The 12796-nt window shown below is 41.2% G+C and overlaps 1 protein-coding gene across 3 annotated transcripts in view; it reads left to right on the top strand.

The window, feature by feature from the left end:
• NBEA (neurobeachin) overlaps nucleotides 1-12796 on the top strand; it is an 817568-nt gene that overhangs the window by 283144 nt on the left and 521628 nt on the right. For all 3 annotated transcript variants that reach the window (XM_054015304.1, XM_054015305.1, XM_054015303.1), the window contains exons 19-22: nucleotides 9189-9270; nucleotides 9474-9597; nucleotides 10002-10194; nucleotides 10469-11488. In XM_054015304.1, the coding sequence (XP_053871279.1) occupies nucleotides 9189-9270; nucleotides 9474-9597; nucleotides 10002-10194; nucleotides 10469-11488 (1419 nt within the window). The remainder of the gene's footprint in view (nucleotides 1-9188; nucleotides 9271-9473; nucleotides 9598-10001; nucleotides 10195-10468; nucleotides 11489-12796) is intronic.

The raw sequence follows: 12796 nt of genomic DNA, 5'->3' as shown, positions 1-12796 counted from the left end.
CAGTAGCAACCTCCACATTGACTCAGAGGCTGACTTTGGTGCTACCTAAAATGAAACACTGAGACCCAAAAGCTCAGGAACCTGCTGGTTACTGTCAAAGATTGTGAGTTGATTACCTGAATGATTTTATCACTCTCCATCATACAAGCCACCTCGCAAACAACAAAAGATGCATCTTCCACTATCCAGCCTCACCCTCCAGCCAAGAGATATTTTTAACATGACGCCAGAGAGCTGCAACCCAGTATTAATGCCATCTCCACCTATTACTGAGATCCATTGGGGAATAACTAGCAAAATTTCCCCAAAACTGGGCAGTGAGAACAACAGACAAGTACATGCTGGATATCCATTCCACCTGTACCGTAGAGTTTCTCTGCCTCCCTCCTCCAAAACCCTCTTCCCTGTCCCTTTTCAGGGACCCAGTCTCATAAGGCAGTTCTCCTTCAGGAGGTACAATCTCTTCTCCAATGAGGAGCAATACAACAGTGTACCAGGGTGCTGGTGCAAAAGCACCAATTAGCCCCTGCCCAGTCAGCTCCAATCAGGGGAAATAGATTGGGGTTGATGGAAAAGGCCTGATTCTGGCCTGAGGATTGGCAACATCTGCTGGCCTGACAAGCCAAGAGCTATAAAGGCTGGGAGGAAGCCAGAAGGCGGGGGGCAGCCAGGAAGAAGTCAGTCAGGGAGGGAACTGGAGGCCTCCTAGCTGAAGGCTACCTCTGCCTGTAAAGGAGGTGACTAATCTATCTAAGGAGAACCTTATATAAATAAAGACACAGGTGGTTCGCAACCCTGAAGCCTCTCTGAGCTTTATTGGGGGCAGCAAGTGGGCCCCAGGAAGAGGGGTGGGACGTGAACCCTGTTACAAGCAGATACCCCCTCAATATTGAGGAAAAGGGTTCTATTCAAAGTATTTCTTCATTCCCAAGAAGAAAGAAGGCTGGTGACCCGTTCTCAAGCTGTGTCAACTGATAGTTTTTATTCAAAAACTGAAATTTCACATGGGTACATTAGCATCAATAATACCATCCCTACAAAAAGTCACATGGTTCATGGCTCTTAATATGAAATAGGCATGCTTTCATGTGAATATTCATCCCTCTGACAGATGGTTCCTCAGCTTTGTGGTGGGCCCACACAACTATCAATACAGGGTGCTTCCATTTGGGCTCGCTACAGCTCCCAGAGTCTTCACAAAAGCGTTCTTCATAATAGCAGCTCAGCTCAGACAAGGCTGCTCCACCGTCTTCCCATACTTAGACAACTGGCTTCTAACCAGCCAGTCTCACCTGAAAGTTTTAATGTCAACTTCATCACTGATGCACCTTCTAGCATCCCTGGTAATCTGTGTAAGCATGGAATAGTCTATCTTGACTCCGACACAGGCCATAGACTTTATAGGATTGACACTGGATTCAGTCAAAGTGAAGGCCTACCTCTCCACAGATTTCACTCCCACAGACAGATTTCACTCCATGGGCACTGTGATAGACCTGCGTGCACACAAACTTTAGTGTGTAATGTACCTTACTCTCCAGGGCCATATGCCAGACTCAACCTTCATTGCCTGTAAGCTGGCTCCAAACGGTATGTACACCAAGCGCACACAGCATGAATACCATAGGGACAATTCCTTCTAAGTGAGGGAATGGTGGAGAGATGCTGGACATGTGTGCATGGGAGTTCCATTTCTATCCCTTACACCCAACAATGATAATTACAAACCTCTCCCTGGTAGGATAGGGGAACTCACCTAGACAATCACACGGCACTAGGATCACTCGGGCAGCCAGAATGCACATCAGTCTTCTGGAACTGAGAGCCCTACAACAAAACATTCCTACCATTCACGCAATCCCAGCACATCCTGATAATGTTGGACAACATAACTACCATTTTCTATGTAAATAAGCAGGGAGAGACATACTCCATCCTGCTCTTTTTAGAAGTGGTCAACTTATGGACCTAGTGTATACAGAACCACATAACCCTATCTGCAATGTACCTCCCAGACACCCAAAATGTGCTGGTGGACAGCCTCAGCAGGCATTTTGCCACCTATCACAAGTGGGAATTACATGATTCAGTAATAAACACCATCTTCACTCAGTGAGAAACAGGAAATGTAAAGTAAACTGCTCCAGTGAGCAATAGTCCTCTTCTACCTTGGACAGATCACTTCAGTTATGCCTCCCATTGAACTATTATCTCTGGTTCTATGGAAAATTCAACTAGACAGGGCTCAAGTCATCCTCATTGCCCCCAGATGGCCCAGACAATTATGCTTTCCAAACCTCCTACAAATGTCATTCCCATCCACTTATCAACATTCAGATCTTTTAAGATTTCTTGATCCAGATAAATGGCAGGGTCATTACAACCCCAACGCTTTAATCTCATGGCATGGTATTTGGATGGGCATTGAGCCTAGAACATTCCTGTTCCGAAGCTGGGAAAATTATTCTCACTAGTGACAGAAAAGACTCCATCGGAAAATATAATCTAGCCAAGTTGAAACCTTCATCTGTCTGGACTCAGCAAAACTATATGTCTCCAGAGGCACCTGATATTCCCACAATTTTGGATTATATTTTTATCCTCAAGATTATGGGCTTTTCCCTTAGCTCCCTGCAAGTTCATCTAGCAGTAATTAGTTTGTGTCACCTGCCAATGGATGGTTCCTTGATATTTAGCACCTGATAACAGTCAGGTTGTTGAAATCTGGTCAGAAACTTTCCAGCTGTGAAGAAACCAATCCCCCAAGGGGAATCTTACTTTAGTGCTTTGAGCACTTGCTAAACCTCCCATAAAACTGCTAGCTATGTGTTCCATGTCTTGCCTATCAGTGAGGGTGGCCGTCCTTGTTGCCATCACTTCAGCCAGAAGAGGAGGAGTACTAGGGACCTTAATGGTGGATCCACCAAACACAATATTCCATAAGGATAAGGTCTTGCTATTACAACACCCAAAATCCAGTCCTAAAATAGTTTCAGAATTTCATATAAACCACTCAATTCACTTACCTGTGTTTTTCCCCAAAGCCCCATGCCTCTAGTGAGGAGTGCGGACTTCATTCCCTCCAGCTGTGATGAGCATTGGCACTCTACCTGCAGAGAACAAAACAGATTAGGAAGTCACGTAGACTGTTCATTGCCGTAGCAGAACAAGTATGAGGACAAGCCATGTCTTCTCACAGGATCTCTAGCTGTATCCTCCTTTCAGTTGACACACTCCTCCCTCGCATGGGTAAGAGCTCACTCTATAAGGGCTCAGGCAACCTCAATAACATCAAGAAAGGGTACCTCTTGAAGTGATATTTGCAGAGCAGCTACATGGAGTTCCATCCACATGTATAAGACATTACACCTTAATCCAGGACTCTGCCACTGATGCATCCTTTGGGACATTAATCCTGCAAGCAGTTATACCACAAGCATCCTCACATCCACCTCCTTTCTAAGTACTACTTGTCAGTCACCCACAGGAGAATACACATAGGAACCACAACTCAAAGAAGAAAGGTAAGAAGTTACTTACCTTATTGTAATGAGTTCTTTTAGATGTGTGGTCCCTATTTGTATTCCACTACCCACCCTCCTCCTCCTCTGCATCAGTTCATGACTAGCTTCATAGTAGGGAAGGAACTGGAGAGGCGGTCAGTCCGCCTTGTCCCTTATGCCTTTGGTAAAGAGCATGAGGAGGTCAGGAGCACAGATCAATGGACACTACTAGCAAATATTCTCCAGTCTCAGGTACATGGAGCACAAGTGTGCCCACAGTGGAATTCAGAAAGGGACCACTTATCTCAATAACCTCTAGTTACATTAACATTACTTCCCTTTCCTGAGTTCTAATCCTGGTTTTGCCAGTGATTCACAGTATGGCCTCAGGCAAATCTCATTGTCTCAGTTTTCTCACTGTAAAATGAGAAATAATATGGAGTAATAATATGCAAGCTCTTTTTCTAGGGAGTGAGAGAAATATTCTGCAGTAGTTTTTTGGATTTGACCAGAAAGAAACCTCTTGAATTTACTTGTCTTTGAATTGCTAGTTGTGGCCTTAAACACACACTCCTTTATGAAGCCAGAAAGACTTACCAAATTGCTGTTTCATCTTTTTGTGCCAAGCTGTCAGAAAAGTTTTCCAGGTTGGCACAAAAAAACCCATGGTATGTTTCTGTACCATTGCAATGTAAATTTTAAAGTTTGATGGGATTAGCTATATCAATCTCCAATTAGAAAAAAGGCAAAACAATTTGCTTAGGTTGAGACAGTTGAGTTGGGATAATTGAACTGTTGTGTGTCTCATGCTCAGTTAGATCTGTGTTTTAATACTACTAACTTTCTGTTTAGAGTTACAAGCATGCACCAGAAGAATAAGGGACCTTAGATATGGAGTGTCTAAATGTGTCAGTTCATGTAACATGGTGGTTGATTTGAATAATTCTTATGATCTACAAATATGATATGATTATGATATAATTATGACAAAAATTTGTATGTTCAGGATCAAAGGTCTTTTTGATCCTGAACACACAAATTTTTGTCATAATTATAAGCTCCTGAAAGTAAGTGATGCTAAATGACCCAGTGAAGACTCTTGCTTTCCATATAGCAGTGCCTACATTTCTTTGATAAAAGTTCAAAGTTGCAGGAGAGGCTGATCTAAAATAATGGAATGAAAGTTTCAGATACTTTGAGGTACCATAATTGCACGTAATCAGAACTGAGATGAAAGGCTACATAATATGTAAAAGATATTTGCCCTAAGACTGATTGTATTGTAAGCCTTTGAGACAGGGAATTTGTTCTGCTCTCTCTTGTAAAGTGTCACACACATTTGTGGTGTTTTCTAAATGATTGGTGATGATAAAAGGATTCTATGTAAACAAAGATATTAAATATTTATAACTGGTACAAGCTTGATTACCGGTTAACAAATGGGCTTTCCTTGTTTTGAAATAGAATTTGGATCATTAGTGAACTGATTGTTTTAAGAGTGGTATCTGCCCAAATATGTTATGAATTCTCAAAACACAGAGGATATGTAAATACTGCTATATAAGCTTTATTTTCTTCTTTGAGTGATTGCATGTGTCTGTTACGCTGTGTGGGCACGTCTCATGTACCTGTGCCGGAGAGTCGTCCCTAGCAGTACCTATAGGGGTGGCTTCATCCATCCCTGCTTCCTAGTGTTCAGGGAGAAAGACTTAAAGGGCAAAGCTGCCCCACTCCTCCTTCAGCTGCTTCTTACTGTTTGTGGTCAGTAACTGGAGCATTCAGAACAAAGCTATGGATACTTCAGCTTACTTTTTGTCTAATGGCACTGTTCTTCATACATTGGACTTTTTTTTTCTTTCTACTTTTTAATTTGTTTAAATTTTTCTTTTCTTCATTATTCTAATCAGGTGGGCCTCTGGGCCTTGCCTGGTACTGGTGGAGCCTATAACAAAGTCTCCGGGTTTCAAGCCTGATTCTGGTTGTTGAAAGCCAATGTCTGCCAGTGACCCTCATTTGGGCTGCCTAACAGCTGCATTGAAGACCATCTAAGAGACAGGTGCTCAGTCTGCTGGGGCTTAAAAAGCAGAATGAAAAAGCTGAGAGGAGCACATCAACTTTCCATGTATTCCATATATTGTTATGGAAGTGGCTCTTTGTCTGGCATCCAAACCCTCTTGGTCATGGTGAGCTCATTCACAGCTTCTTCTGGGTGTGCTCCCTTGGCATTGCCAATGGAGAGAAGTCTTGGGAGATCCCCATTACCAGTATTGTTCTTTCAAGACCTAAGACACAGAACAATCCAAGTCTCAAAAACAAGAAAAAGTTGTCATCGGGCTCTTTGAGGTTCATGGTATGGGACTTCCTACAGAAGGTCAATCTGGTATCAAGGGTAAAGTGTGCTCTTTGGCTTGATGCTCCCTGGTACCGGCTCACGCTGACACCCATAGACCTGAAGCATTGACTCCAGTATCCTCCCCCCCGGGGACCATCAAGACCAGCTACTTCTTCGGCTATGACAGTACATCCGCCATCACTGATTACAGTGGGGCAACCTCCTATACTGGTGTCAACAATTCTGGAGTCCTATACGGCAGTGAGAGATCTATTATGCCATTTGGTACTGCCATCACCATTGATTCAGGGTGAAGAAGCTATTCTAGCACAGTCACAGGTACCACACTTGTAGGCTCTAGTATAGTCTGCTGTGGGCCCATCAACCTTAGGCCCATTAATACATTCATCTGTATCCTCTGTGTCTGTCTTTAGACCTCTGGTAATGACTCCATATCTCTGCATGATTCCAATAGTTACGAAGCCTTTCATGCTCACGGTTCCAGGCTCTGAAGACTCCTCCCAGTGTCACACTGCCTTGTCTTTAGGATGAGGGTCTGGAACTGGAAGTGTCCTCAGTGGTACCAGAGAATTTAAAGTCTACCAAGAGCTCGTCAGAAGAATACAAGTAGAGATGGTGAAGGAGAATAAAAGAATAGTTTGTTGTAAAGGTAGACATACCTATAAGTAAGGCCATCATGTGGCCTGTTAAGATCATGTGACAAACCCTTTCATCTGTTCCACTGGTGGATAAAAGAATGGATTGTAAACATCAGCTTCCATCCCAAGGTTTTGAGCAGTTTTACTTACATGCTGTTCCAGGCTCACTGTTAGCTGCAGTAAATTACAGATATCATCAAGGCCAGGGACAAGGGTATCCCCATAAATAAGTATGCAAAAAAACCAAGATCTTTTGGGGGGAGATTTATTCCACAATGAATTTCGCTCTTACTGTCAATCATCAGGCTCCATTGGCCCATTATGACTATTTTAATTGTGAGGCACTGTCTCAGTTTGCAAATAAATTGCCAGAAGGCTCTCGGGAACCGTTCCAGTCTCTTGCTAGGGAAAATCTGGTCTCTTGATCATCTCTACAAGCTTCTTTAGATGCAGCAGGTTCTGTGGCCAAGCCTATGGTGACAGCAGTAACTGTGCACCATTCTTCCTGGTTGCAGTCATCAGGGATATCTGCGGAAGTACAACAGATGATTGAGAACCTCCCTTTAAAGGACTGTGCCTTATTCTCATCCAAAATGGATGAGGCATTATGCACACTATAGGATTCTAGAGCAGTCTTGAAGTTGTTAGGTCTGTACATCCAGGATACAAAGAGGACAAAATATCATCCTCAATATCAGTGAAGATAGCAATTTTAGTCCTATAGACATCCTGACCATTCTACATGCAAGCAAAAGCCTCGGGCTCCCATATCCTCAGTCACATCATCCAGCAGCCACAAGCCTCAAAGGCCCCTGTTTGATTCCTGTGTTGAGGACAGCAGGCTTAACTTGCCAGATCTTTCTGGCCCTTCTCCTCCCTTCAGGAAGAAGCTTATCACATTCCCTGCTTGCTGTCACCTCAAACAAGTGGGTACAAAGCATGGTGGAATTGGGATATACTCTACAACTCTTTCTGTCCTCTACTCCCATGCCACTTTCCGGTCCCTTTTCGGGGACCATTCTCAAGAGTCTGTACTAATTCAAGAAGTGCAGACTCTAGGTTCTTTGGGAGCTGAAGAAGTGCCGCCTCTTCTTCAAGGCAGGGATTCCCCTCCCCGCATCCCCATACTTTCTAATAACCAAAGCCAGAGGAGTCTGACCGATCCTAGACTTTTGGAGTCTAAACAGATACATAAAAAATCTAAAGTTCCATATGGTGCCCCTTGCTCCTATTATTCTTCCCCTTGATTCAGGATACTGTTAAGCTGAATTAGATTTATAGGATGCCTACTTTCGATGTGGCAAACCACCCTGGTCACAGGAGATTCCTAAGGTGTGTGGAATGAGAGGATCATTAACATTCACAGTTCGGCCCTTTGGTTTGTTATTGTCACTGAGGCTTTTCACCAAGTGCGTGGCAGTAATTGCAGCCTACCCCTGCCAGGCAGATGTTCTTGTGTACTCTTGCCTGGATGCTTGGTTGGTTTGGGGTCATTGTGGGCACCAAGTAAAGTCCACTGTCTGTCAGTCTATCTAACTGTTCAGCAACCTGGCCCTGAATGTAAACAAAGAGACATCAATGTTATCACCTCTACAAATAATAGAGTTAATTGGACTGGTCCTAGTCTAGACCTCTGCCAGGGCTTTTCTGTCTCTTGCCAGGTTCCACGCTATATAGGATCTCTTGTTACCATGACTTTTAAAACCCAAAGATCTTGGTAACTATTACTATTGGTGAGGTGGTGGCAGGAAATAAATCAATGGAGACATGGCTGTCCGACCAGTAGGTGGCTAGCACAATCAGTACAATATGAGAGTGCTTTCACTTAAAGCTGCACTTTATTTTAGTCTCAAGCACTTACACACATCCACAACAGGTTACTAAAACACCCCAAAAATCAATAATTACTGAAGTATGGCGTGGTCTTTGAGTGGTACAATGACAGCCATCCGATTGGCCAGTCTTGCAGCTGCTGTTGGGGACCCTGAGCTATGTCTATGAAATTAGTTAATTTATTCAACCTCAGTAGTATTTAATTTCTCTTTAGTTCCTGGATGCTACATAGTTGGGGAGATTATTTTTATTTCATTTTTGATATACAGAGGGGTTGATCTGTGAGCACCGTATCACTATTACTATGAATAGTCTTAATAAAAGATATTTTTGGTAAAAATGCATCTTTTAAAGTTAACCATGTGTTTATGGCTTTGCTGGACTGGGCTTTAATTTGTGGTGTTACTTCAATTACATACTCAAAGTAACTGCATACAAATGATCAGTAGACTCAGGTCAGTTTTTCCAATTGAGATTTGTACGTTAGCCATTCAAAGTTCATCGCACAGTTTCACCAAGCAACATTAATTTAATACTGATGCTGAAAGTTTTTAGATTCTCTACAGGATTCTTTGTGTATTGAGCCATATGCATAGTTGTATATAAATTTCTATTAACTGTGGCTTTCTTTAATTTGAATCAGTACCTTGCATTCAGGATTGGTTTGTAATTAAAATCCATTTCTTCCTTTGCATCGTTGCAGCAATATTATTATTTTACTAAAGCATTTTTTGAATCAAGGCCTAACACACACATTGTTCCATTGTTCATAATAAACCACAGCACAATAAGATCAAATAGAAATTTGAAGTTTATGCTATAAAATTAATAGATGGTAAATAAATAATTGGTTTGTTTTAGATTTTGACAGAACAAGTATGCACTCAAGTTGTTCATAAACCACATCCAGAGCCAGATTCTACAGTGAAAATTCAGAATCCAAGTAAGGAGATTATTTTATGTTTGTTTCAAATTAATGGTGAGAGGTTGTTTTTTTAAGAAAGTGTTATTTCACATTGCAAGAGCAGTTAATATGTTGAATACTTCAAAGAAAATTGGCTTTTATTCAATACTTTTATGATTTCAACAGCTGGTTTTTGGATGGGATTTAAAAATGTGTTATGTAACATATTTGCTCTTTTACAGTGATTCTTAAAGTGGTGGCAACATTGTTAAAAAATTCCACACCAAGTGCAGAGCTGATGGAAGTTCGGCGTTTGTTTTTATCTGATATGATAAAACTTTTCAGTAATAGTCGTGAAAACAGAAGGTATGTAAATCAAATATTATTTCTCCCAATAACAGAAATAGGTCACCTGTTACCACACTCAATGTTGTTAACACACAAGAAATTTAGGATAAAAGTCTTGAGTATTGTAATGTGCAGTTTTACATAATATGCAATAAATATGTGGTTAAAACAAATGGTATGAACATCCGGTAGTTAATTTTAAATCAGTGATAGATATTTTTGTTTTGTTCACAATGCTTTACTTAACATTTTAAGATCATGAATTTAAAACAAAAATAAGTGATCTATTAAGATTACATTGAAGCTCATAGGAGAGAGGCTATTTAAATTGTTTTTTATCCCGTTTTACTCATCTGAATTTAAAAAATGAAAAAAAGTTGAATTTTATTTGGATATATTTTGACCTAATTATTTTACTTTAGATGTTTACTTCAGTGTTCGGTGTGGCAGGACTGGATGTTTTCTCTGGGATATATTAACCCCAAGAACTCTGAAGAACAGAAAATCACAGAGATGGTGTACAACATCTTCCGTATTCTCTTGTATCATGCAATAAAATATGAATGGGGAGGCTGGAGGGTCTGGGTGGATACTCTTTCTATAGCACATTCCAAGGTAAGAATTAGTTTCTGGAGTTTCTGTTGATCCCAATATCTCCCTAAGCCAAAGGGGCCAGTAATACAGTAGATACAATGTAAAGTGATTTAGTGCCATCTTGTGGATAGCATAGGGCATGATAGTTTAGCATTTTTCTTTATTAGTGTGAGTTCTTTGCTGTGAAATGTTTCATGAACTATACATTAATTATACTATTGATTTCCCCCCCCCAAAAAAAATTGATAAAGTATATATTTACTCTGAAATTATGATCTGTCATGTTCCATTTAAGGTCACCTATGAAGCTCACAAGGAGTATCTAGCAAAAATGTATGAAGAATATCAAAGGCAAGAGGAAGAGAACATAAAAAAGGGGAAAAAGGGGAATGTGAGCACTATCTCAGGCCTTTCATCTCAGACAACAGGAGCAAAAGGTGGACTGGAAATTCGAGAGATAGAAGACCTTTCACAAAGCCAAAGCCCAGAAAGTGAAACAGATTACCCTGTCAGCACAGATACCAGGGACTTGCTCATGGCTACAAAGGTGTCAGATGATGTGCTTGGAAGTTCAGATAGACCAGGAGGGGGTGTACATGTTGAGGTTCATGATCTGTTAGTTGATATAAAAGCTGAAAAGGTAGAAGCCACAGAAGTAAAGCTTGATGATATGGATTTATCACCAGAGACTCTGGTAACTGGAGAGAATGGTGCCCTCGTGGAAGTTGAATCCCTTTTAGATAACGTATATTGTGCTGCTGTTGAGAAACTCCAAAACAATGTCCATGGTAGTGTTGGTATCATTAAGAAAAGCGAAGAGAAGGATAATGGGCCTTTGATAACACTGGCTGATGAGAAAGATGAACCTTCTACTAACAATACCTCATTTCTTTTTGATAAAATACCCAACCAAGAAGAGAAACTTCTCTCTGAACTTTCCAGTAATCACATTACTATTCCAAATGTACAAGAGACTCAAATGCATCTTGGTGTAAGTGATGATCTTGGATTGCTTGCTCACATGACTGGTAGTGTAGATATAACATGTACTTCAAGTATAATAGAGGATAAGGAGTTCAAGATTCATACAACTTCAGATGGAATGAGCAACCTTTCTGAAAGGGAGTTAGCTTCATCATCCAAAGGATTAGAATATGCTGAGATGACAGCTACAACCCTGGAGACAGAGTCTTCTGGTAGCAAAAGTCTTCCTAATGTTGATGCAGGAAGTATAATATCAGATACAGAAAGATCTGATGATGGTAAAGAAGCAGGGAAGGAGATAAGGAAGATCCAGACAACTACTACAACCCAAGTAAGTTAGAGGTGCTATAATTATATCCGTATGTGACATATATGTATTTGATTACAGGATAATTAGATATACTTTTGTGATTGGATTAATCACAGCTGTGGCCAATTTTTAAAGGTATTCTTTTTAGCATCATATCAGAAATATGTCTTGCAAACATTTTTATTTTCAAAATGGTTGGTCCATGTTTAATGATGTTATTTTACCATAAGAAAATCTCACTCATTGCAATTATGGAATATCACTTTAAAAATTTTGCTGGAGAAATATATTATTAGCCCACATGATTTATTTCTTGTGGACAATGTGACTAATAATTATAAATGTTTATTGTATGAATCTAAATTCTTTTTTTCTATTTTAAGGCTAGAAATGTTTGTATTTTACTTAAGCAAGGTGCATGAGGTAATAATTTTATTGGACCCACTTCTCTCACATCAATAGACGTTGGTCCAGTAAAAGAGATTACCTTAGCCAACTTGTCTCTCTAATATCCTGGGACCAACATGGCTACAACCAGGCTGTATTTTACTTAGGCTTTTTGGTAAGACAGAGTATAATAAAGTATAAATTCTAGTGTTTCTTATGGTTTAATTCTCTTTGTTTCTCTGTGCCAATCAGCGTTTGGGTAGAGTTTCAACTTTGGAGACAGTACTCAAAACTTTTTTGGTGGTAATATCCAATGCATATAAGAGGCTTACTATCTCATCATTAGTAAAGCTACAATTTAGTAACGGGTATTTTTAGTACAAGTCATGGACAGGTCACGGGCAATAAATAAAAATTCACGGCCTGTGACCAGTGGATGACTTGTATTAAAAATACCTGTGACTAAATGTTGGAGGGGGTCACGTGGGGGGGCTTCTGCTGGGGTTGCTCGTTGTCTGCAGCACCAGCTTCTGGGAGCTGCGGACTGCAGCTACTCTGGCCAGCCACCCAGGGACCACTGCCGGGGCCAGCAGACCACAGCTGCTCCGTCCGCCTCAGGACCGCTGTTGGGGCCGCCCGAGCAGTGGCTGGTTTGGCTGTCCCCGGGGCCGCTCCAGCTGCGGCTGGTGAGGCTGTCCCCTAGGCCACCTGAGCAGCTGGTCTCAGAAGCCAGCTGCTTGGGTGACCCTGAGGTCAGCCACACTGGCCACTACAGAAGTCATGGAGGTCATGGGAAGTCATGGAATCTGTGACTTCCACGACCTCCATGACAGACACGGAGCCCTAATCATTACCAGTCCTTGCTGTCTCCAACATATGAGGAGATCTGTACTCTTATGGGTTGATGCAGCGAAGCATAGAGAAAAGAAGTTCCTAAGCTAC

Source organism: Malaclemys terrapin, chromosome 1 (assembly GCF_027887155.1).
Source record: "Malaclemys terrapin pileata isolate rMalTer1 chromosome 1, rMalTer1.hap1, whole genome shotgun sequence".
NCBI lineage: Eukaryota > Metazoa > Chordata > Testudines > Emydidae > Malaclemys > Malaclemys terrapin.
Note: the sequence above shows the minus strand (reverse complement) of the source record. Positions and strands in the feature narration are given on the sequence as shown.